The 27,428-nt window shown below is 38.1% G+C and overlaps 1 protein-coding gene across 2 annotated transcripts in view; it reads left to right on the top strand.

The window, feature by feature from the left end:
• The first annotated feature begins 11,800 nt into the window (after positions 1-11,800).
• LOC117290930 (patched domain-containing protein 3-like) overlaps positions 11,801-27,428 on the top strand; it is a 29,625-nt gene continuing 13,997 nt past the window's right edge. The window contains exon 1 of one of the 2 annotated variants that reach the window (XM_033772504.1): positions 11,801-12,889. In XM_033772504.1, the coding sequence (XP_033628395.1) occupies positions 11,902-12,889 (988 nt within the window). In that variant the 5' untranslated portion in view covers positions 11,801-11,901. Of the gene's footprint in view, positions 12,890-23,977; positions 25,292-27,428 lie in introns of those variants that run through there. The other variant, XM_033772503.1, reaches the window with a different exon arrangement.

Raw genomic sequence — 27,428 nt, 5'->3', positions numbered from 1 at the left:
CTTCGCGCATGCGTCCTTCTACTGAAATTCTAGTGTCAGTTTTTCTCCAAGCAGCAACCATGATGAACATGTCATCCACACCAATACCTGCAAAGTTAAAGCAAAGGTCAATTTAATATTACATTAACTTCATGATTGTCTTTTGTTTCTTCTTTAAACCCTCAAGTGCGTAACAATAATATTGTGAACGTGTATAGGTTTTCTCGGTCAATTTCGGAAAATGAGCAGCCAATTTAACCACCAAGCTATTCTATTGCGCGCGAGATCGACTACTTCTGAAAAGGGTTCGATTTCGTTTAATGATTAGACAAAGGTAATGTTGCGTCATTTGATTTCACAAAATAATCATTCACTGCAATTCATCAAAGCAGCAATCAATCTCGCAGGATTTTCTTAAGGCGCGTGTTTAGTCATTCAAATTCATTTTTAGGTAGTCATATCTGGAATGTGTGCAATCTTAAAAACGTTTCGTTGAAAATCTGAGGGAGAAACATCATAAACAAAAAACAAAATGAAATTAATGGGGAAAACGTTAATACACACCCATTCAAACACAAATGAGGTCTTGGTCAGTTAACCAATGATAAAGGTTAGAAAACTGATTCCCCCCCCCTCAGATAAACAAAAAATCAAGAAAACACAGAAGGAAAGAAATCATGGGGCCCCCATGTAAAGTCTACTGGAAACATAAACACAGAAAACAAAGTTCGCTTGAATTAAAGTGAGGGATACGAAACAACTGCCTATTGCAGTTTATTTGTTTATTCTTATTTCATTACGCGTACTCATTTGAGTTCTTATTTCGCGAAATCGATTGCCTCTTTACGAAATTGAAAATAACTAAATCTACAGTCGAACCAGATTTGCTTTATAGAATGATAATACTGTGTGTCACAAAAATGAGTAACGATTATGCTAAATTGAACAGAGTGCTAAAGGAATTTGAATGCCTCAGTACGAAATTGAATTGCGGAATTCTGAATTTGAATCGCAGTAATAACAGGAGAGGCAAAACAGCTTTAATTCGAAAGCATGAACATTAAATTGGCTGCTCACTTGCCGAGTTTAACCGAGAAAACCTATAATGTGGCAAGATGTCTGGCACGCCAACAGATTGATGGTCGGCGAATATTATTTTTCAAAAAACAACACAAACAAAAAAACAGGAAAAACGTTGTTTTTTAAACGCCCCATTGAAACATAATGCAATTTCAGGTCTTGGTCACTTAAAGCAACGTTACAGAATTGGTAAGAAACAAAAATCGTGAAGATCACAGATTTACAGAAAACTTACACGGTCTAATGGTGACTATAGTAGAAAACATCCCTTGATATAAATTTTTCTGTTTGAAATTTCATATTTGATGAGAAATAAATAAGCTAATTTTGCGTTTTGAGTTTATCGCTCAGTGAGCGTTTTATTCATTTTTGTTTTGACATCGATTGTTGTAATCGGGTTTTGTTGTACTGTTTTCTCGTGACCCAGATGGCCGATCGATCTCAAACTTCTACAGGTTTGTCAGTTTATGTATAACGGGGGATTACATAGAGTGCTTACACTGCCAGCAACTGTTTTGTTAGCAAAACCAATTCTGTAATGTTCCTTTAACCATAAAAGGTCTCCCAGAAAAAAATAAAGAAGAAGAAAAAACCTCATGGGGCCCCAGGTAAAGTCTAATGGGAACAAAAAGACAAGGTTCGCTTTATTTAAAACACTTGCCTAGAACAGTTTATCTGTTTATTCGTATATCAGATTTATCTGTAGTCGTAATTGAATCCTCATTATAGCGAAATTGATTGCCTCTTTACGAAATTGAAAATAATTAAATCTCTAGTCGAACCAGCTCTGCTAAATTGAATGATGATTGTGTGTCATGAAAAAGAATGACGATACTAAAATCGAACAGAGTGCTAAAGAAACTTGAATGCTTCAAAACGAAATTGAATGGTCGAATTCTGAAATTGAAACACAGTAAAATCTGCATAGGCAAAATAGCTTTAATTCGATACTGAGGACTAAACTTGACAGCATTTCACCACAATTGTGAGTAATTATCTTCGATTTCATCATGGGGCAAGGATAGTGTCAAAGGCTCCGAATAGGGGGTGCTATCGCCTCAGCACAGTCTTGATACAACACCGATTTAAATCAGAAGTCACTCTATTAATTCTCAATGGCCTTATTCTGAAAGAGACCACCTAATGTAGAACAACAACATTTACTTATTGGTAAACGCTGTTAATGACAAAATCACTAGTTATGGTAATTGATAAGAATTAACCGCATCCGAACTTTCGAGAAAATTGAAGTCGGAGATTTTTTTCCACCGTCCGCACCGTATTCCGTCAATTCTACCTCTACATGGTTCATTCAACAGGTTTTTAAAACGTTGTTTATGCCTACGGGCCTAGGCTGAATTGCGTCAATGTCGGTGAAAGTGCGGCGGCGTTTTTTATGTATTGGGCTTTAGAAAATGTTAAGCATTCATTTTTGTTAAGGGTTTTTAATGGACTATAAGAGAGCGTGATTTGCCGAAAGCAACGACCGTGATGGAGACTATTTATTTCCTGAGTGCTCGGCGACAGCTAGTTCGGTGCGTGCGAAACGGGTCAACTCGTACCCAAGTCAACTCGTACCCAAGTCAACTCGTACCCAGATCAACTCGTACCCAGGTCAACTCGTACCCAAGTCAACTCGTACCCAAGTCAGCTCGATGTAATAAACGCAAACGTTCCCATGGGTGTTTTTCTTGTTTTAGGGTTCCCGAAAGAAAATTTCATGGTAACAATTCATTCACTTTCATTCATTTGCGTATGTTCTGATTATCGTTTTCCGATTCAAACAAATAAATTAAAAAATATATTGTTTCATTACTTTTTCTAACCCAATACACTTTGCGTAAGTTCTGATTATACATCTTTTCCGAATAAAAAAATTCATTCAAACAAAAAATTCTTAAAGTCACCTGAATTTTTCTTTCTTCAAACAGTCTTGGATTCCACAACTAAAGAGAGCACCATGATGACAGATTTGAGAACCATAGCCGAAGGTTCTGAGCTCCCAGCCATTGTCTACCATCCTACCTTCATTTTCTTCGATCAGTTTATCGCCATCTTTCCGAACACGATGCAGAACCTTGGTATCGCCGTAGGCGCCATGTTGATTGTTTCTCTGCTGATGATCCCAAACCCCATCTGTTCTATCCTCGTCACTCTTTCCCTAACATCCATCGTGACTGGGGAGATTGGGTTCATGACCCACTGGGATGTGAACCTGGATAACATCTCCATGACCAACCTCATTATCTGCATAGGTTTCAGTGTGGACTTCTCCGCACACATTAGCTACGCCTACGTATCAGGGAATCAAGGCTCACGTCGTAAAAACGCCATTCACGCCCTTTACTCCCTTGGTATGCCAATCGTGCAGGGATCCGTAACCACCATTCTAGGCATCTTAATCCTCGCCTTCTCAGACACTTACATCTTCCGGACATTCTTCAAGACAATGTTTCTGGTGATTTCATTAGGTGCCTTGCATGGGATCCTCTTCATCCCAGTCTTTCTGGTGCTCTTGATCCCAGCATAGATCCGAATAGAACCAGAAAGCGTCGGTTAAACTGGCCACGAAGGTCATCCTTTTGGCGTGTTGCCTGACACTAGAAATGACGTCATTGACTTGCCTGACACTCGAAATGACGTCATTGAACTGCCTGACACTAGAAATGACGTCATCGAAATGCCTCAGTACACGTCCACCAAGTCTATGTAAGACATGATTTTGATAAAACTTGTCATCCAGTATTTTGTTGCCTTGGATCGGACCAGTTTGTGCAGCTGGTTAGATAGATATTTTAAAAGTAGAGTATAGTGATCCACAAGTATCACTTAAAGTTGCACGGTTTTTTTTACGTCGCGGACTAACACGGTTGACCATTTTAGGGAGTCAAAATGTTGACTTGACAAAGTGGCCGACCGTGTTTCTTCGCGACGTATAAGGAAACCGTTCAAATTCGAGGCATGTTTGTGTGGATCATTAAATTCTACCTTTCTATTTGCATTTCATAACAAACGGCTTCAAAAGCGTTTCATTCAAAGACCAACTCGACCTATCCAAGGCAACGCGTTCCTGTAAAGAAACAGTGTTTCAGAAAGCACACACATCTGAATTTTATATTTCTCATTTAAGTACCGAGAGAGCAGTTTATACATTTTTGTTTGTGTATCATTTAATTGTATTTAAAAAAAATATTTTTAAACTTCTGAAATGTTTGCTGTATAATCGATCAAAAAAATAGACCCGAACAAAAGGGTTTACAATTTTTTTTGCTTTACTTTTGACGTTGATGGCGTGCGTCAAAAATAACAAATCGTTGATTCTTGTGGGACGTTGCTTTATTAGTTCAAGGAAAAGTCCACTTTGGTTTGTGGTTCGATTGTTCTACCCCTAAATTAAATGGAGATGTACAAAATCAAACTAAAACGGAAATTTACACTGCAAACAGTGGTCGCGTTTTTGAGATATCCGGATCAAATTGTCCTTGCAGGAGTATAATAGAAATACAAGATCTGATAAGCGTTACTGCATAAAAACTTATCTTTTTTTTCAAAGCCACATTATCTCAAAATTAATTGATTATCGGAAATGATTGATACTATTTAAAGCTGTTGGAGGCTTCAAATCAATAGATTTTATTGCCATTAAAGGGACACGTTGCCTTGGATCGGTCGAGTTGGTCCATTAAAAGCATTTGAAACCGTTTGTTATGAAATCGATAAGGTTTGAAGGATGTTTTAAAAGCAGAATATAACGATCCACACAAACATGCCTCGAAATTGTGTGTTTTCCTTTTACTTTGCGAACTAACACGGTCGGCCATTTTGTGGAGTCAAAAACTTGAATCCACACAAAGGCGTGTCGTGTTGGTTCACGACGTAGAAGAAAAACCACGCAATTTCGAGGCTTTATTATTCCAACCATAATTATGCATTTTATAACAAACGGTTTTCAAACGCTTTTTATTGACCAACTCGCCCGATCCAAGGCAACTTGTCACTTTAATTTTAACGAAAACATTGTTAAAGGGAATGCTATTTAAACTGTTTATAGTGTAATTTAAAGTCACCTGGAAATATAATTTGTTTTTCTTCAAACATTAGAGTATATGTTAATGAACAATAAAATAATTTTTTTGAGTAGTTGTTTGGAACGATTTATATGTTTAAAAAATAGATAAAGTTGTTTTGGGGTGACTCCGCCTACCCATTTTGTGACGTCAATCGAGGCAGACTTTGCCTCAATCGAACAATGAACACACGTAGGTGCAAATACATTCAAGTCCTAATCGTGAGTTTGGTTTGTGTTTTTTCTTGCATTTTTCCGGCAATGTCGACCACGTGTATTGCTGCTGATGTATTGCTGCTTGAGGCAGCAAAACAACTTAAAATTGTGTCAGTTTGCAAAGAGGTCCGGTCCGACGTCTTTTCCAGCGCTGTGCAGCAAACACTTCGAGCCGCCGTGCTTCAAATATCGCGCCTCTATTGACGTCACGAACAGCGCCATCTCGGGTCGGTCCTACTTTTAAAATTGTTAATAAAATGGAAACTAAATTTGTAGAACCTTAGTTAACTTTTTATTTATATTCTACTCATCAAAACACATATTTTAGTGATAAAAGCTTTATCTTGACAAAATACCAATTCCAGGTGACTTTAATAGTATTTTTGATGTCTAATCTGTCTAAAGTTAACTCCCGTCACACAGAATTGCTCACTTTTCATCACCTAAAACCTAGGACGGATGCTTTTAAATTGTCTACCATTGTTCGCTTTCCTAAAATGTTCTCAGAGCTCACATTGGATACCAGGAATGTTTTGATTTTGGAGGGGTACAAGTCATTTCGTATGAAGCTGAGGGGGGAATTTTTAGTATGTTAATAGTGCTAGTGGTTTTAATTGTTGTTTTCTTTAATATTTGTCTAAGGGGTCTTTGTGCTTTTTTGGGTGGTGTTTGGGGAGGCTCTCTGCTATCATTGTCCTCGGGCCCAGTGGGTTAGCATGAATCTGTGAGGGTGCACTCTGTGCCAATTTTATTTTTTATTTTATTTTTCTGAGGGTTTTTAGTCCATTCTATGTTTTTTTTATTTTCAATTGTTGTCCCTTCCTCTTATCGCTGCGGTGTTTTGTTGTGGGTGTAGTTTTTTGTTTTCAATAGTCTGGTTTTGCTTGTGTTTTAATGATTTCTATTGTGTGATTCTAAAATCTTTCAGTGTAATCTCCTTTTTATATGGTATAATTATATTTTTATCGTTGGCAGGGGTCTGGTTTTACACATATTTTGATGACAGTTTTATACTTTTGTTTTAACCTTGACAGCCCCTGTACAACTTGTAACTATTGTGTATGTCTAAAGATTTAAAATTAAAAAATGTATTTTATTCACTTTTTTTATCGATACAAAAATGAGGCACAAACCCAAAAGTTGTGCAAAAATAATTAAAACACTTCCGCCGTTTTCGGCGTGCAGTAATAACAATTATTAATTGTGGGATGTGGCTTTGCTTTTGCATACAAAGCGGCTATACAAAATGGAGCTCCCATAAATGACGTCACACGAGTGATGACGTCCGTATAACTTTTCTCGAATCTTTCTGAATTACAACGGAGAAGGGAAATTCAAAACTAAAATCTGTTTACTCTCATGTGAACTAAATTTCTAGAACACATTTTTTTAAATGTCTTTCCAGCAAAGATACATTGTTGCTGTTTTTTGCACTCAGGCTCGTCTGTAAATATTACTGTCAGGAACCAAAATTAATGCGCCCTCAGTGTTCAGGCTTTTATGATAAGCATTTGTTTAAGAAAGTTATATTTTGGGTCACGATCTCTAGTCTCCCTTCTGTTTAATTTTAAGCAAAAGTGAGCACATATATTTTTAGCATTTCTCTCTATTTCTTCTCAATAATATTGATCTGGGAGGGACACATTTCTAGAGCTCCCTGTTAAAGGAACACGTTGCCTTGGATAGGACGAGTTGGTCTTTGAAAAGCGTTTGAAAACGTTTGTCGCGAACTAACACGTCGGCCATTTTATGGAGTCAAAAGTTTGACTCCACAAAATGGCCGAAATGTTGACTCCATTGAATGGCCGACCGTGTTTGTTCTCAACGTAAAAGGAAATTTCCTATTCTATTTTTAAATGGACTATCCAACCATTTGCATTTCATAACAAACGGTTTCAAAGTTAACGCTTTTCAACGACCAAGGCAACGCGTTCCTTATTTGTTTTATTTCATATTACTTCGCTACGCTCATATACGCATGAAAAGCAGTTTCATTTTCTATGGACGACAAGAAACAAAAACACACTTCATAATACAAACAATTTGTTTCAGATAATTTTATTATAGCATGGGATTGGGCCGTAGCGCTACGGCACTTTCCAAGCATCCCTCCAAATGAAACTATATTAATTAGAGATATATATGTATATGTAGGGTTAGGCCTATACTTTTGAATCGGGTAAAATTGTAAACTTGTGTGTGGCCATTTTCGACTTATGCTAACCTTTCGCCCTTAGGAAAGTGACTGTTTAGTATATTTGTATTGTATACGGTATTGGGCATGACAATTTCAGGAGATTTAGTTCAGGAGATTTTGTTGTTTAAATTTGACGTTATAATATGGATTCGGCCTTCGTGTATTTTGGTGAATGCTCGTTCTTTTTAAATAGAAGACCGGTGTGGCAGGAGATTTTGTCCCCCCCCCCGGAGATTCTCTCCTCCCGTCATAAAGCGTACTGTGTACAAACTTCTTCTGGTAGCGCCCTATTCTCCTGCAGCCCATGTTACTTCACAGAATCCCCGGCGGACAGATTTCACTGGGACACCAGCCCCCTTCTCGTAACACTATACGTTACCATTTCAAACAAAAAGTAAAAAATAATAGTTATATTAAAGGAAGGAAATTGACAAATTCATTTTTATTGTTTTGTGATGTTCTGCATTCCCAACCTGTTGCATTTTCGGAATCGACCACAAAAGCTACATTTTGATGGCGGCAGGTATGCTTAGGGACATCCCGCACGAGAACGGGAATCAAGTCTAGGCCTCAAGCCGAATCCAAAGCTCAAACCATGGTTTCGAAAAGGACCTATGTTCCCAACATGCGCTGAAGAAGGATGATTCGAAAGAGGGCGCTATCAGAAAAAATGTTGCCAACCCACACTGTTACGTGCGGCTAATTCATAACAGTCCAAAAGAAGACAGAGACATGTGAAAAGTAAAAGCAAAAGCGATGATAATTATTTACAAAAAGTAATTTATTTAATTATGATGAAACAACATGATGTAAAGCAACTGAACGTTATGGCAAAATTAATACAATTCAAATAGAAGACCCATAAGATAACGGAAGTTGGGGGACAGCAGCGTTTGCACTAACTGGACTCTAATCCCAATCCCGTGCCATCGCCAGAAAACTATTGGTTTGTGATGTACTTCACCCCTCTCTCCCAACCTGTTCTCGGACCACATTTTGACGGCGTGTGCGCGCACAGTACGACTTGTTTGCTAATGGTGCGTTTTCTCACTTGGTTTTACACTATCAATAGCTCTCAATTGCTCGTTACCAAGTAAGTTTTTATGCTAACAATTGTTTTGAGTAATTACAAATAGTGTCCACCGCCTTTAAATGGTAAGAAAAAAAAATGATGGTAATTTTGTTTTTTTTGTTAAGTATTCCTACGTGACCCCCCCCCCCCCTCCCAACCCCCCGGCACACACACGTTAGAATTGAAAATGTATTTTCACGGCCGCCATTATAAACACAACAGTTTGTCTGTTCGTCACAACAACGAAGCTCAAGTGTATGGTCCAATGATTTATTTGAATTCGCGGAATCAAATTTTATATCAAATTCGCGGAATATTACTTCTTCTCTCGAAAACTACGTCACTTCAGAGGGAGACGTTTCTCACAATGTTTTTTACTATCAACCTCTCCCCATTACACGTTACCAAATGAGGTTTTATGCTAATAAAATATGCTAATAAAAGTACAGGGACAAATTAGTAATGAACAAAAGATGTCTCCACATGGATGCAAAACATAGAATTTGTGAACTTGCTAATTATTCTACTGCAACTGGGTAGATGTCGGATTTATTATTATTATTATTTTTGTTTTTTATAAATAAATAAATCCCGACATCTACCCAGTTGCAGTAGAATACATAGCAAGTTCACAGATTTCAGCAAGTTCACCCAAGGATGCAAAACATAGAATTTGTGAACTTGCTAATTATTCTACTGCAACTGGGTAGATGTCGGATTTATTATTATTATTATTTTTGTTTTTTATAAATAAATAAATCCCGACATCTACCCAGTTGCAGTAGAATAAATAGCAAGTTCACAGATTACAGCAAGTTCACCCAAGGATGCAAAACATGGAATTTGTGAACTTGCTATTTATTCTACTGCAACTGGGTGGAAGTCGGAGTTTGGTTTTTGCTAATAAAATATATCTTAATAGATTTAAAATTTGCATCGGGGATAAAGAACATTAATTTTGGTTTAACCCATATACACCGATGTGTGTTAGCACTGTATACTCATTACCCGGTATTTTTACACGGAGTAATCACCAAAAGTGCCCTACCTTTTACAAGTACCTTATGCCCTCACAAACGTATCTTTGCTCCTTACTTTACTAAGCACACATTTTGAAGGGCCTCGCTTTCCCCCAAAATGTCCCAAAACTTAGAGCAAAAATTATCTCCAATATAGAACACCAAACTTTATTTCAACAATCCAAACAAAATGACTGACCTTCATATCTGTCATTTGACCCTTTTTCTAAACTGAGAGTTTGGGTGTTGTGTTGGTGCGTGATTTAAATGGATACATCAGGCATTTTGTTTAACTGCGCACCATAGCATGTCATATTAAAAAAAAAATCTGCGCAACCCTTCTGCAGCAGAAATACCCATCATACATGAGTGAATGATAACTGCCAAGAATTTTGACTCCCATAAATGGCCGACCGTGATAGTTCGCGACGTAAGTTCGCAATTTCGAGTGATATTTGTGTGGATCATTATATTTTACTTTTACAACATCTTTCTATAACCATATGCATTTCATAACAAACCGTTTCAAACGCTTTTAATAATTATACCAACTCGTCCGATCCAAGGCAACGTGTTCCTTTACACGATTAACGTAATAGTTGTAAGCTGTTTGTAACGATTGCACAAGAGAAAGACTCTGCTTAAGGGTCAAAACATCAGTTACTATTATAAGCACAATTTGTCAATAATTTTAGATCTGGTAAAACTTGGGCAGTTGTGAAATAGCCGGTGCGCATGCGTGTGACGAATACATTGTCAACGGGACCGCTGCGCAGAACTGTTGACATAATTTGATTTCCCATTGATTTGATTGAGAAACTTATTGATCACGTAGCACCAGTAATCACAAAGAGTGTTCGTCTGAAATCGTGTTGGGCTGTTGATAACGTTCTACTATGGTGTTCCATATGTGCCACCTTTACTCCGATTTTTTTTTTCCGTCGCATTTTTTTTTTCCGTCGCAATTTTTTTTTTCGTCGCATTTTTTTTTTCCGTCGCATTTTTTTTTTCCGTCGCATTTTTTTTTTCCGTCGCATTTTTTTTTTCCGTCGCATTTTTTTTTTTCCGTCGCATTTTTTTTTTCCGTCGCATTTTTTTCCCGTCGCATTTTTTTTTCCCGTCGCATTTTTTTTGTATTTTTTGTTCCACGTGACTCCCACGTCATGAACTTTGAGCTTTCTAGAAAATGTATACGTTGAGATTTCTTAAGTGAGTTCCCCCGACGTTTAGTTTATTCAAGCGTCCATTTTTACCGGTTATAGGGATCTGCAGCTTCATTACTTCATCAGCCAGCGCAAGGCCAGACAATATACAAAACATTTTTAAACTTTGAACTGAACAAAAAGGATATTATCGCAGTTAAAGCCATTGGACCCTTTCGGTAAACAGTGTTGTCCAAGGCCCACACTTTGTGTACCACAACTTCTGTATCAAATAACACACCTGTGAAAATTTAGGCTCAATCGGTCATCGGATCGGAGTCGGGAGATAACAACGGAAAAACCCACCCTTGTTTCCGCGCGTTTCGCCATGTCATGACATGTGTTTAAAATAAATCCGTAATTCTCGTTAACGAGAATTTATATTGTAAAAAAAGTAAAGCATTTCATGGAATAATATTCCAAGAGAAGCCTTTCACCATTGCCTTCTGTAAACCCTGTAAGTTATTTGTAAATCTGTGAACTTTTTTTTTCTTAACCGAAAGGGTCCAATGGCTTTAATGACCGTAGATTGTGGATGAAGCAACGTGTACATTTTCTTGAAAGCTGCAAGGTACTTAAGGTCGAAGTTTAACCTCCTCATCACGTGGGAGTCACGTGAAACAAAATAAATAAAAAAATGCGACGGAAAAAACAAATGCGACGGAAAAAAAAAATGCGACGGGAAAAAAAAATGCGACGAAAAAAAAAAATGCGACGGAAAAAAAAAATGTGACGGTAAATAAAAATCGGAATAAAGGTGGCACATATGGAACACCATATTCTACTTATAGATTTCAAGCCGTCCAAGCCGCTTTGGCGATTCAACCGCGCGTAGTACACTATCCAGAATCAAGCACCATAGTCTTGGGCCAAGACTACGTTCTACTTGGCTGCCATGCTATATCAGTAAAACCCGAATTCGAGCAAGCTTTCCAGTGTCAAACGATACCAGTTTGTCCAGTGACACACGAGACCAGTTCACCGAACTGTGCACCAAACAAAGGAACACAACCCCTACCTTTAGGCGACGGCAAACGAAATCCTATGACAGCTAACTGACGACAAGCAACATGGTCTTTGCCTGTATCGAAAGAGCGATGCGGTTGGCTTTCTTCAACTATGGAGGCTTCATCGCTAGACATCCGTATCCATTTTTGATATGTCCTCTCTTACTAACTGCAAGCCTCGGCAGTGGCTTTATCTTTCTTACGGAAGAGCAGGATGTCGAGGACCTTTACACGCCGGTAAACGGACAAGGGAAAACGGACCGAGCGACGGTCGAGGAGTTGTTTGCGCAAAATGGTGACAGCGACCCGTTGTTGTCACGGATTACCAGGTACGGGAATGCTCTTCTACGGATGGAAGACGGCGGGAACATCCTCGAGGAAAGGGCAATTCAAGAAGTCCTGAATCTGCATGAGATTATTATGGATATTTATATTCAACATGACAATAAAAAATACGGCTTTTTTGATCTTTGCTCCAAGGTGGATGGAGCTTGTAACGAAAATGGCTTGTTGTCCGTGTATAAGTACAACTCGTCCAAGGTGTCGGAGATTGCCCTGACGTATCCTCTTTACAAGAAAGATGCAAACTCTGTCGTGTTCCTTGGAGGAGAACTTGGGGGAGTGAAGTTCAAATCAATGTCTTCTGATGAGGTACAATCGGCAGAAGCTTTGTTACTTACTTACATCTTATTGCAAGAAGACGAACCGAACGATTTAAGGGCTGCTCACTGGGAAGACGTATTCATCAAAGTCGTTTCTGAGTTCAACTCATCTAAGATGATTGCTGAGCGTCTTGTGTCTACAACGATTGAAGATGAGCTGAATGACGCAAGCGCTAACATCATCAGAGACTTTTCCATTACGTTGGGTGTTTTTGTGACTTTTACTATTTTATCATGTATGATGTTTGACTGGGTTAGGAGCAAGCCGTGCCTAGCTGCATGTGGCGTCTTATCGGCATGTCTTGCGCTGGTATCTTCATTTGGTCTCATGAGCTACGTCGGTGTACCTTACGTCAATGTTGTGGGGGCAGCACCATTTCTTATAATTGGTAAGTTTAAAGCTACGAAATGTTGTTTGTCTATAAAAAAAGGCTAGCATCTGTGTTTTGTATTTTTTTTATTATTATTTTTTTTAATAATTTGTTTAATACTTCGGACAATACAATGCTGATTATAACAAGCAGAGGCCGTCCAGGGATAAGCAAAAGTATCAAAGGGGTAACAATTTACATAACACAAAATCTAAAACTGTAGTGAAAATTAAAACAAAACATGGCAAGTAAAAGCAATACACTAACGATATAAACAATAATCATCGTATCAATTGTCAAATGTACGCAAAAACACAAACCAGAGATACGAGAAACGAGAAGCCGAACCAAAATGACCTTAGTTTGCTAAATCATCTCGCAAGATGGAACGAAATGTATGGTATGAATAAAGAGTTAACGAGTTTCTGATATCTGGTTTAAGTTCATAAAACGCTTTCGGAAAATGTATAATTATTGCAAAAATATTATAGGAATCTGTTCTATAATGTTTACCGTGATAAAACGTGAGAACATCAAAACGACTGCTGTTAATCTGAAAATTGCTCAGAAAATCCACATAGAACAAAAAGTGTTTAAAACTAAAGGCCTTGCTTGGCAATAAAGGATGAGGTTAAATATACTGAAGTGTCGCTTGTTAAAGACACTAATGGACACTCTTGGTAATTGTCAAAGATCAGTCTGCTCACTTGGGGTATCTCAACACATGCATAAACTAACAACCCTGTGAAAGTTGATAACCACACGAAGTTGTGTGTTTTTATAGATGCTTGATTTCGATACCTCAAAATATAATTCTGAGGTCTCAAACTCCAATTCGTGGAAATTTACTTCTTTTTCGAAAACTACGTTACTTCAGAGGGAGCCGTTTCTCACAATGTTTTATAACATCAACAGCTCCCCATTACTCGTTAAAGTAAGGTTTTATGCTAATAATAATTTTGAGTAATTACCAATAGTGTCCAATTGCCTTTAAGAGATTTAAAGGCAATTTGTCCCATAAATTGCGAAAACAATTTCTGGGAACCTTTAGGTTATGTTTTGTTAATTATATTTTATGTAGACCCTGCTTTTAGTTACAAAACACCGTTAGATTACTCATTTAAAATGAAGCAAAACATTAAAAGTAAACATAAACTATTTGTGGATGTTATAGGCCTTATCACACGAAGCAATTAATTTGCAGTCAACCTTAGAGACAACCAAATGCAGTGCAAGCTGCAGAACCACTTTGGTAGCACATCAGTATTTTTTTCAAACGATGTCTTACGATTTCCAAGAAAACGTTGAGAATATTTTTTGAGATTGCCTTGAACTGTGCCTTTGCCTCAGTGTGACATGGGGCTCGGGGCAAATCGGGCTAAAATGAATCTTCCACTTAAACGGCCTCCCGTCTTTCAGAAACCAAGGTACAAGGTTGACTTATGGTGATGACCAAGGTTTTTGGAAGAAGCCTTATTAACACTTCAAGGAACACGTTGCCTTGGATCGGTCGAGTTGGTCTCTAAAAAGCGTCTGAAACCGTTTTTATTTTATCAAACGCATACGGCTGGAAAGATGTTTTATTTAAATTAAAGTAGAATACAATGACCCACACAAATTTGTCTCGAAATCGCGTGGTTTTCCTTTTACTCTCCGAACTAACACGGTCGGGCATTTATGGGAGTCAAAAATTTGACTCCCATAATAATGGCCGATCGTGTTAGTCGACGTCGAGCTAAAAGGAAAACCATGCAATTTCGAGGCATGTTTGTGTGGGTCATTTTATTCTACTTTTAAAACATACTATTTTCAACCATATGCATTTTATAACAAACGGTTACAAACGCTTCTAAACGCGACCGGTCCAAGGCAACGTGTTCCTTTAACAATACATAGCCTTTATTACAATGACGTTGCTAAATCAGGGTCGACACTATTGAGATCAATGGTCTAAATATGAGGCCATTGAACTAAACTGTACCGAAGGCTGTGCTGAATGAAGAAACGAGTAAAACTTTATCTTCATTCATCATTTAGCGGTCACAACCGATATCCCATTCAAAATGTCTTGTCAATGTATACTCGTCATTATGTTGAAATGCAGTGGACACTATTGGTAATTACTCAAAATATATATATTAACATAAAACCTTACTTGGTGACGAGTAATGGGAAGAGGTTGATAGTATGCAAATATTGACTGCTTCGAGTGCTAGGAAAAATCAGTTGCGTACCTGTACTGAAATTACGGTACCCCCACGTTCACAATCTCTCTGTGAGGTCAGAATAAAAAATTACCTTCCCTCAGGTGTAATAGGTCATTGTCAGGGCGTCGATGGGTGGGGGACGGGGGGGACATGTCCCCCCATTTTTTAGACTGGGGGGACAGCATATCAGATGTCCCCCACTTTTTGATAGACTGTTCGTTAGAATTTCCTTACAATTTTTGTTAAAATAAAAGAATAGGCCTAGCGAACAAACGGTGAAATGTTTTCTGCACTTTCATCTTTTTCTGATGGACCACGCGCAGAATGGTATTTTGGGTCTATTTCCGTTTCTATAGTACAGACAATAGACGACAAGTTACGTCCAAGACATGAACGCCAAATTAGCTTTCAAGTTATGCGTCGTTTGTTGTGTACGTATGCTTTAATGTGCGGTACACGATCCCTCCTCAAAGAAAGTGTGTGCGCACACGTGCAAATGTATTACATTTTGTTACAATCGCACAACGCACAAAATGTTAGTAAAATCAATTAAAACTAGACATTAGGTGTTTGTGAACAAACACAAAGCTGTTCCGTCTTCTTTTGCTTTGAATATGTGTTAACATTACCAAGGAGTCTATAACTGAAAAAAAGTTTGAAAAATACTGTACAGTGTCTTGAGTTACGGTGCCACTTCATGGGGTCACGGTAACCTAAGGCTAATCTGTAACGCCCAAGGAGTCTGTAACTGAAACAAAGTTAGAAAATCGGTTGTCTAGTTCTTGAGATATGGTGCCACTTCTGGTTGACCCGGAAGTAGAGGTCAACTTGGGGTCATGGATTTTCAAAGTTTATTTTTAATGCCTTAGGAGGATAAAACTGAACAAACATGATTGAAAATCGATTGTATAGTACTTGGTGTATGGTCCCACTTCCGGTTCACCCGGACGTAGAGGCAACATGGGGTCACGAGTTTTCACAGTCAATATTAATGTCAAGGAGTCTGTAAGTGAAAACAAATTGAAAATCGGTTGAGTAGTTCTTGACCGGGTTGACCCGGAAGTAGAGGTCAAGTTGAGGTCACGGTTTTTCAAAATTGTTCTCCTATCCCCAAGGAGTCTTATAACTACAAACAGTCGACATTCTTAAAGAAGAATGTCGTCTTCCTGTGATAATTTATCTCGGAATGTCGACATCCTAAAAGTAGGATGTCGTCTTGCTGTGATAATTTATCTCGGTATGTCGACATCCTAAACGTCAGTTGTCATCTTCCTGTGATAATTTATCTCGGGAAGTCGACATTCTAAAAGAAGAATGTCGTCTTCCTGTGATAATTTATCTCGGAATGTCGATATCCCAAAAGTAGGATGTCGTCTTGCTGTGATAATTTATCTCGGGAAGTCGACATCCTAAAATTAGGATGTCGTCTTCCTGTGATAACTTATCTCGGGAATTAAGTTGACATCCCGAAAGTAGGATTTCTTTTGTTGAAAGGATTTTACTTGTATACGTTTTGTTAACTAGTATTACATTTCCAACAATATTTATAATATTCATGGTCATAAACTACGTTAAACTAAAATAATGGACGAAACAAAATGTCCCACGTAAAACTCCATAAGGTTTGGAACATAATGGTCCCGCAAGTTCAAATACACGCGAGACTTGCTTAGTCTGCACAGAAGGTAATAAATAATTTATTACAAGCAAATGCAATCGTACAATAATAGAAAACAAAAACTAAAAATCAATGCAAAACACATGTAGGGGATGGAGGGGCCCATAAAAAGCAAACCTTAACGAGTACGGACCCCCTCCCCCCTTTTTTTGTAACGAAGAAAGCAATGTAAGCAATTCTATTTAGTGGGTGTAATCTTATGTAGCGGCAAAACAATTCAAACTTACAGGAAGAACAAACACAAAAACAGTTAGCGTAAAATAAAACTTAACCATATATTTAAATGAAACAGATAAACAAAATACCCAAAATAAATACTAGAGAAATTGGGCCCCACAACTCTTGCTGGGAAAAAAACCATGTCTAGACGTTTTGTAGTCACCTTGGTTGGGGAGCGAGGACGATTGCACTTTTATCTCTGCCCGTGCAACGGCAGAGATATTGTCCTTGTGGTGGATATTCTTCTTCTTCTCCTTCTTCTTCTTCTTCAGCTTGCATTTGCAAAACCGTGGCCACATATTGGGCTTGGGCTTAGGCTCCGTCAGTTATTTAGAAAACATGTGCTTTTCTAACGGGGCTTCAAACAGGCAGACGAAGCCCAAGCCGAAGCCCAAGTGACATCCCAAGCTAAAGCCGCGGTTTCGTAAAAAACGGAACCAAAAATTCCAACCTCGTACCTAAAGCTTGTAAGCCGATCAGAATTGCAACGTAAAAATATAACGAGGTTGTTTTAGTCACGTCATGAGTGAATCCTCTACGCTGCGCTGCGAGACGATCACCACCGAAGCTTTTCCCCACGTTATTGCAATGGGGGATTTTCCGGTCGCAGTGTGACCTGCACCGTGAACGTTAAAAACACTCTGCCGTGGTCTGGAGCTTATTCACGGCATACGGGTTCGGTGAAAACCCGGAGAGCCAACGGATGTTAACCGTGCTAACCGTGTATGGTTGTTAGTTACATGAGCTTTAGTTTGAGTGAGGAAACTTCGCAATCGTCACCGTTAATCCATAAGTCAATAGTCATTCAATAACGGAGTATTTTTATAGAAAAATTGTTTTAAATTAGCTTATTAGCTTTTACAAATTATTCTTTTTACAGTGCATCTTAAGAAAAGGTTTTGAATGTTTTTGGAATTTATGTGAGATTCATTACCTTGCCAAATGTCTTTGCAATGAAATATGTTGTAAAACAACTGCATGATACTGTTGGTAACAGTACCAAACTTAAGTGTTTCTTAGTAAAAGTTGGACACTTGATATTAATAGTGTTATCACTTGTCCATGTAATAATAGGCAGCTGACTTTTACCTAATCAAAAAGGTACGGTGGCCCAAAAGGACATCGCATAACTGTAAACTTGTCAGCATACGTATGCCGTGAAAATATTTAGGAATATGTGCGCATGCTTACGTATGCGCTTGCGTATGGTGGGATTTCGTTAAGATATTCGCGAGTAACGTATGCGAATATGTTTGAGTTGTCGAAAATTTTATTATACTTTGTCGCATATGTTTAATTAAAATTTCTAATATATATCTGTGGATTTTTAGCATCAAGTCTGATCGCGACATCATACTTATTCGCGAATAATTTCACGACACCGCATACGTATGCGCAAACATTTGCAAATAAATTTGTGACATCGCAATTGTATGCGCACCTGTTAGCGATATGTCCCTTCAGGGCCCCCATACAAAGGTGAAGTTGGAGCACCAATAAATTAAAATAGTGGGCGTTTGTGGTGCATGGAGGAAGGACTTTTTTTTCCTTCCTCCATGGTTGGTGTCAAAGAGAACTTATCGTGCAATATTCTAATAATTTAAATACACAGAATCAGGTGCAGTATTTTAAATGTGTCAGGTCGTTAAGATTAATATTAATGGAAACTTCTTAATGTGTAACAAGAATATGGAGCATCAACATACAATAGTGAACAACGCAACACATTTTGATAACTGCACCAAATGCGTATGGACCAAAAGCAAAGGGGCTACCAATATGAAAACACCAATAGCAATTCTGTGCATTTCTAGGTTTTAATTGTTTACACGCTGTCCTGCCGGGAGTGTAGGTTTATCATAGCGGAGACAGAGCAGCCCAAGCCAGGGGCGGCCCAAGCTCAAACCTGGGTTTCGTACACATTTTAATTTAGCACTCCAAAATAATGCTAAAAATAGAAGCAAGTTCCCGGATCTCAGACAAAGTGTCAAAAATTTCACTGATAATACGCGCGCGTACATGTTAGTTTTTTGTGCACTGCACGATTACCGGCGTGTGAGTGTGTACTGACGACCCGTGTGGTGGAAAGTTTGTCTGACATCCGGGTATTCTTACGTCATTAGTGCGGAGTGCTGTTGGAACAAATGCCACCCTCGTACCTAAAGCTTGGAAGCCGATGAAAAATTGCAACATTAAAAAAAAAACCAAAACACACGATCTGCCGTGTGATGGATGGGAACGAAGTTGTTTTAGTCACGCGGTCGCACTGAAAAAAAAACCGACAGTTGACGATAATAACTGACAACAACTGACAACCTGACGATATTCTATTGATGGTTGTGTGTACTTTCATATAAATATATTGCTATTGTTACACGCTGTGCCTGCCGGAGTTATAAGCTTCATGTTACAGATTGTTCTGTATCACCCCCAAAACACACACAATTTTCATTTCTCCAAGTGCAACATAAACCATGCAGAATATTATGCTCCACCCCCCGCCGGGCAGAGATACCCGTATTTGCTCAAATACAGCTACCGTGCTTTCTAGTTGGTATTGTCATTGTTAAACTCCGGTTCCATTGTGTGCTCTCTGTTTACCCTCAACGCATAGATTTTCTTGTGAATAGTAGCTGTGTATGATTCATGGTTCGCTGAATAATTTGGCGATAACAAACTTTTAGCCTTTTGATCGCCATCAGCCCCATGTATAATGAACTTCAACGGCTGACGATTGGTATTGTCAGAAACTGAATGCTTGATTTATTATCTAGAGGTCAATGCTTAAGGCCAGTAAGAGTATTGTGCACGTACACCATGTAGTTTTTGTTGGAAACTTTTTGCTAACAGCCATTTATGTTACCCTTTGAAATAAAATCAGAAAATTTATAAGTTTGCTTGTTGCATAAAATTAAATTGAACATGATGCCTGAATTGATTTTTTCAATCAGAGTTGGACTCTAGACTGACGTGTTGGACTCCATGAACACTCCAAGTGGTTCAATAGTGCAATTCCAATACTTGTGCTGATGTTCTCATGATGTCAGCATCAACAGGAAGTTCCAACAACTTTGTCCCCTTGTACAATTAAATATGCAAATATGGGTCACGGGGTTAGTTAATTACGATTTTTAATTTTTTTTGGAGTCGGTGGTTTGATGTTTGATCTAGTACAAGTTGATTTCACAGAACTCTTAACCACCAAAATCTGCGCTTATGATCACCATTTTTCGCTTACTGTGTTTTTAAACATCATCGTGTCATGCATGCACACAGGTTATGTTGGGCTAACATTTGAGAAAAAGAAAAGGCAACACTATCGATATAAAGATAAGAATCAAACTTAAATATTACAAAAAGAAATATATTTTTAGTTTTGGGGGATACACAAATATTGATTTCTGACGGAGATTCGAACTCGCAATTCTCAGATGTGTAGTCGCGACTGATGACCACTAGGCTAGAAGGGCACGATGTAAAAATGGTGGGTTTTTACATGTGTGCATCAACAGAGGGGATTATGATCCGGCGAAATAATTCTCGTTTCATGATTTTGCGACCATTGTCACTAAATATGAACTGCTAACGCCTATAACTATTGAGTAGGGTTGAAATGTAGTATTAGATGCCTTAAGGGGGTTTTTGACGACGACGTCGATGTCGTCAAAAACCCCTATCTAATTACGCACGTTCGTTTTAACGAAAACCCATGCACAGAGTAATTGGTCCAGAACGCGGTTAGAAAAACAAGGACAAATTTAACGCACGTTCTAACGAAAATCCTAAACCTCCGTACGTTGTGCGTGTACAGAGTAATGTGTCCAGAACGCAGGTAGGAAACAGAATAGTATAGACTCCTCTCAAGAAGTCAACAACTCATCGAGGTACATACTGTGTTGTATTACCGAAGAGAATGTTTCACAATAACATGAAAGTGACTGCATCAAGTTTACAAATTAAAAATTCAAATGAAGACCACGTGGTTAATTAATTAAGAATGTTAACACTTTTTTATTAGAGTAAAGCTTATGTTCTAAGCTTCAATTTGATAAATGATTTAACTCTTTTATCCTTATACTTTAGGAGACGGAGCATGAACAAAAATGCTGTACAAACGCAATGGGGTTTTAGGCGGAAACAAAGAATAATAATAATAATAAAAATAACTAGAGGTACATGTACAATTTTGTTTACTACAAAAACAAGGTGTTCGTGGTGAGTGAGTGAAATAAGGTTCGCTGGATTTAAAAGTGAAGGTACGGCGTTTATCTGTTTATTCGTATTTCTTTAGACGTATACTTATTTGAATCCTCTTTTGGAGAAATCGACTACCCCTTTACGAAATTAAAAATAATTAAATCAGCAAAGTCTCTATAGTCGAACCAGCTTTGCTCAGTTGAATGATGACTGAGTGTCATGAAAAAGAATGAGTTACGTGCGGCTAATTCATAACAGTCCAAAAGAAGACAGAGACAAGTGAAAAGTAAAAGCAAAAGCGATGATAATTATTTACAAAAAGTAATTTATTTAATTATGATGAAACAACATGATGTAAAGCAACTGAACGTTATGGCAAAATTAATACAATTCAAATAGAAGACCCATAAGATAACGGAAGTTGGGGGACAGCAGCGTTTGCACTAACTGGACTCTAATCCCAATCCCGTGCCATCGCCAGAAAACTATTGGTTTGTGATGTACTTCACCCCTCTCTCCCAACCTGTTCTCGGACCACATTTTGACGGCGTGTGCGCGCACAGTACGACTTGTTTGCTAATGGTGCGTTTTCTCACTTGGTTTTACACTATCAATAGCTCTCAATTGCTCGTTACCAAGTAAGTTTTTATGCTAACAATTGTTTTGAGTAATTACAAATAGTGTCCACCGCCTTTAATGGTAAGAAAAAAAAATGATGGTAATTTTGTTTTTTTTGTTAAGTATTCCTACGTGACCCCCCCCCCCTCCCAACCCCCCGGCACACACACGTTAGAATTGAAAATGTATTTTCACGGCCGCCATTATAAACACAACAGTTTGTCTGTTCGTCACAACAACGAAGCTCAAGTGTATGGTCCAATGATTTATTTGAATTCGCGGAATCAAATTTTATATCAAATTCGCGGAATATTACTTCTTCTCTCGAAAACTACGTCATTTCAGAGGGAGACGTTTCTCACAATGTTGTTTACTATCAACCTCTCCCCATTACTCGTTACCAAATGAGGTTTTATGCTAATAATTATTTTGAGTAATTACCAATAGTGTCCACTGCCTTTAAGTACAGGGACAAATTAATAGTGAACAAAAGATATCTCGACATGGATGCAAAACATAGAATTTGTGAACTTGCTAATTATTCTACTGCAACTGGGTAGATGTCGGATTTATTATTATTATTATTATTTTTTTTTATAAATAAATAAATCCCGACATCTACCCAGTTGCAGTAGAATACATAGCAAGTTCACAGATTTCAGCAAGTTCACCCAAGGATGCAAAACATGGAATTTGTGAACTTGCTATTTATTCTACTGCAACTGGGTGGAAGTCGGAGTTTGGTTTTTGCTAATAAAATATATCTTAATAGATTTAAAATTTGCATCGGGGATAAAGAACATTAATTTTGGTTTAACCCATATACACCGACGTGTGTTAGCACTGTATACTCATTACCCGGTATTTTTTACACGAAGTAATCACCAAAAGTGCCCTACCTTTTACAAGTACCTTATGCCCTCACAAACGTATCTTTGCTCCTTACTTTACTAAGCACACATTTTGAAGGGCCTCGCTTTCCCCCAAAATGTCCCAAAACTTAGAGCAAAAATTATCTCCAATATAGAATACCAAACTTTATTTCAACAATCCAAACAAAATGACTGACCTTCATATCTGTCATTTGACCCTTTTTCTAAACTGAGAGTTTGGGTGTTGTGTTGGTGCGTGATTTAAATGGATACATCAGGCATTTTGTTTAACTGCGCACCATAGCATGTCATATTAAAAAAAACTTCTGCGCAACCCTTCTGCAGCAGAAATACCCATCATACATGAGTGAATGATAACTGCCCAAGAAGTATCAATCCTTTAACTTTCGTTTTAAGGCACTGGGCTTTTTTTGTTATGTAAAAAAAAAAAATTTCAGCATAATAACTTACTTGGCAACGAGCAATGGGGAGAGCTGTTGATTGAGTTTAAGTCATTGTGAAAACGGCTTCCTCTAAAGTAACGTAGTTTTTGAGAAAGAAGTAATTTCTCACTCAAATTAATAATGAAGTACTGTTATTATTCATCTGAAAGACACAAATTTGTGCAACAATTGTGGTTTTTCTTTCATTATTCTCCAGCAACTTCGTTGACCAATTGAGCCCAACTTTTCACAGTTTGTTATTTTATGCATATTATGTTGGGATACACCAAGTGCGAATACTGGTCTTTGACAATTACCAAACGTGCCCAGTGCCTTTAACAATAATATTGTTTCAATGAGAGTCACACCAATTTCACACCTTTAACTCCTACCTTTGCAAACATCCATTGGGAACGCACTGACCTATATTTTATTACATGACTTGCAGTTAACGTTTTTCCCCACAAACAATAACAGCGTCGTCATAAGAAAAACACATAGGATTAATTTGTTATAATTCCCTCGTAACTAAACGATTAACGTAATAATTGTAAGCGGTTTGTAACGATTACACAAGAGAAAGACTCTGCTTAAGGGTCAAAACATCAGTTACTATTATTAATTTTAGATCTGGTAAAACTTGGGCAGTTGTGAAATAGCCGGTGCGCGTGCGTGTGACGAATTTTCTGGTCTTAAATGTATACAAATGTAGTGAACCTGTTTGTACATATCTGGCAGGCCATTGCTTTTGTGATTTTTGTTTTTATCAAATGTTCACTATGTATTTTCTATTGTAAAGCTTTTTAAAAAATAAACCAATTTAATACATTGTCAACGGGACCGCTGCGCAGAACTGTTGGCATAATTTTATTTCCCGTTGATTTGATTGAGAAACTTATATTGGGGTCACGTAGCACCAAGTAATCACAAAGAGTGTTCGTCTGAAATCGTGTTGGGCTGTTGATAACGTTCTACTTAGTCTTGGCCATGGTACCTTGCAGAGTGTAGTCTAGATTTCAACCGCGCGTAGTACACTATCCAGAATCAAGCACCATAGTCTTGGGCCAAGAATACGTTCTACTTGGCTGCCATGCTATATCAGTAAAACCCGAATTTGAGCAAGCTTTCCAGTGACACAACCCCTACCTTTAGGCGACGGCAAGCAAAATCCTATGACAGCTAACTGACGACAAGCAACATGGTCTTTGCCTGTATCGAAAGAGCGATGCGGTTGGCTTTCTTCAACTATGGAGGCTTCATCGCTAGACATCCGTATCCATTTCTGATATGTCCTCTCTTACTAACTGCAATCCTCGGCCCTGGCTTGATCTTTCTTACGGAAGAGCAGGATGTCGAGGACCTTTACACGCCGGTAAACGGACAAGGGAAAACGGACCGAGCGACGGTCGAGGAGTTGTTTGCGCAAAATGGTGACAGCGACCCGTTGTTGTCACGGATTACCAGGTACGGGAATGCTCTTCTACGGATGGAAGACGGCGGGAACATCCTCGAGGAAAGCGCAATTCAAGAAGTCCTGAATCTGCATGAGATTATTATGGATATTAGTATTCAACATGACAGTAAAAAATACGGCTTTTTTGATCTTTGCTCCAAGGTGGATGGAGCTTGTAACGAAAATGGCGTGTTGTCCGTGTATAAGTACAACTCGTCCAAGGTGTCGGAGATTGCCCTGACGTATCCTCTTTACAAGAAAGATGCAAACTCTGTCGTATTCCTTGGAGGAGAACTTGGGGGAGTGAAGTTCAAATCAATGTCTTCTGATGAGTTACAGTCGGCAGAAGCTTTGTTACTTACTTACATCTTATTGCAAGAAGACGAACCGAATGATTTAAGGGCTGTTCACTGGGAAGACGTATTCATCAAAGTCGTTTCTGAGTTCAACTCATCTAAGATGATTGCTGAGCGTCTTGTGTCTACAACGATTGAAGATGAGCTGAATGACGCAAGCGCTGACATCATCAGAGACTTTTCCATTACGTTGGGTGTTTTTGTGACTTTTACTATTTTATCATGTATGATGTTTGACTGGGTTAGGAGCAAGCCGTGGCTAGCTGCATGTGGCGTCTTATCGGCGTGTCTTGCACTGGTATCTTCATTTGGTCTCATGTGCTACGTCGGTGTACCTTACGTCAATGTTGTGGGGGCAGCACCATTCCTTATAATTGGTAAGTTTAAAGCTATAACGAAATGTCGTTTGTCTATAAAATAAGACTAGCATCTGTGTTTCGTAGTTCTTTATTTTTGTTTAATATGTAATTTGTTTAATACTTCGGACAATACAATGCTGATTATAACAAGCAGAGGCCGTCCAGGGATAAAAGTAAAAAAAAAAGATGTGCCCTCCCAGACCTTGGTCATAAAAGGGGTAACAATTTAAGATGGCAAGTAAAAGCAATACACTAACGATATAAACAATAATCACCGTATCAATTGTCAAATGTACGCAAAAAACACAAACCAGAGATACGAGAAACGAGAAGCCGAACCAAAATGACCTTAGTTTGCTAAATCATCTCGCAAGATGGAACGAAATGTATGGTATGAATAAAGAATTTACGAGTTTCTGATATCTGGTTTAAGTTCATAAAACGCTTTCGGAAAATGTATAATTATTGCAAAAATATTATAGGAATCTGTTCTATAATGTTTACCGTGATAAAACGTGAGAACATCAAAACGACTGCTGTTAATCTGAAAATTGCTCAGAAAATCCACATAGAACAAAAAGTGTTTAAAACTAAAGGCCTTGCTTGGCAATAAAGGATGAGGTTAAATATACCGAAGTGTCGCTTGTTAAAGACACTTATGGACACTCTTGGTAATTGTCAAAGATCAGTCTGCTCACTTGGGGTATCTCAACATATGCATAAACTAACAACCCTGTGAAAAGTGATAATCACACGAAGTTGTGTGTTTTTATAGATGCTTGATTTCGAGACCTCAAAATATAATTCTGAGGTCTCAAACTCCAATTCGTGGAAATTTACTTCTTTTTCGAAAAACTACGTTACTTCAGAGGGAGCCGTTTCTCACAATGTTTTATAACATCAACAGCTCCCCATTACTCGTTAAAGTAAGGTTTTATGCTAATAATAATTTTGAGTAATTACCAATAGTGTCCAATTGCCTTTAAGAGATTTAAAGGCAATTTGTCCCATAAATTGCGAAAACAATTTCTGGGAACCTTTAGGTTATGTTTTGTTAATTATATTTTATGTAGACCCTGCTTTTAGTTACAAAACACCGTTAGATTACTCATTTACAATGAAGCAAAATATTAAAAGTAAACATAAAGTATTTGTGGATGTTATAGGCCTTATCACACGAAGCAATTAATATGCAGTCAACCTTAGAGACAACCAAATGCAGTGCAAGCTGCAAAACCACTTTGGTAGCACATCAGTATTTTTTTCAAACGATGTCTTACGATTTCCAAGAAAACGTTGAGAATATTTTTTGAGATTGCCTTGAACTGTGCCTTTGCCTCAGTGCGACATGGGGCTCGGGGCAAATCGGGCTAAAATGAATCTTCCACTTAAACGGTTTCAGACGCTTTTTAGAGACCAACTCGACCGATCCAAGGCAACGTGTTCTTTGAAGTGTTAAAAAGCGTCTGAAACCGTTTTTTTTTTATCAAACGCTTACAGCTGGAAAGATATTTTATTTAAATTAAAGTAGAATTTAATGACCCACACAAATTTGTCTCGAAATTGCGTGGTTTTCCTTTTACTGTCCGAACTAACACGGTCGGGCATTTATGGGAGTCAAAAATTTGACTCCCATAATAATGGCCGATCGTGTTAGTCGACGTCGAGCTAAAAGGAAAACCATGCAATTTCGAGGCATGTTTGTGTGGGTCATTTTATTCTACTTTTAAAACATATTATTTTAAACCATATGCATTTTATAACAAACGGTTACAAACGCTTCGTTTTGAGTATCTGTTCAATTTAGCGTATCGCCGTTCATTTTCGTGACACACACGCCTCAAGAAGCGTCTGCGAATTTGAGTGCCGCTTTGATGGATTGCTAAATTGATTGATTATTTTGTTAAATCGAATGACGCAACACTACATTTGACTATAACCATAAAACGAAATCGAATTACCCTTTTCAGTATAGCTTTCGACTTCGTGCGAAATGGAATAGGCTTGCGGTTAAATTGGCTGCTCATTTACCGAAATAATTGGCCGAGAAAATCTGCATTTAAAGCAATGTTTGGAACTTTTAACTAAAGGTTTCTCGGTCAATTTTGGAAAATGAGCAGACAATTTAGCCACCAGCCTATTCTATTTCACACGA

This window comes from Asterias rubens, chromosome 5, assembly GCF_902459465.1.
Source record: "Asterias rubens chromosome 5, eAstRub1.3, whole genome shotgun sequence".
Taxonomy (NCBI): Eukaryota; Metazoa; Echinodermata; class Asteroidea; order Forcipulatida; family Asteriidae; genus Asterias; species Asterias rubens.
This window is presented reverse-complemented; position numbering and strand designations above follow the sequence as displayed.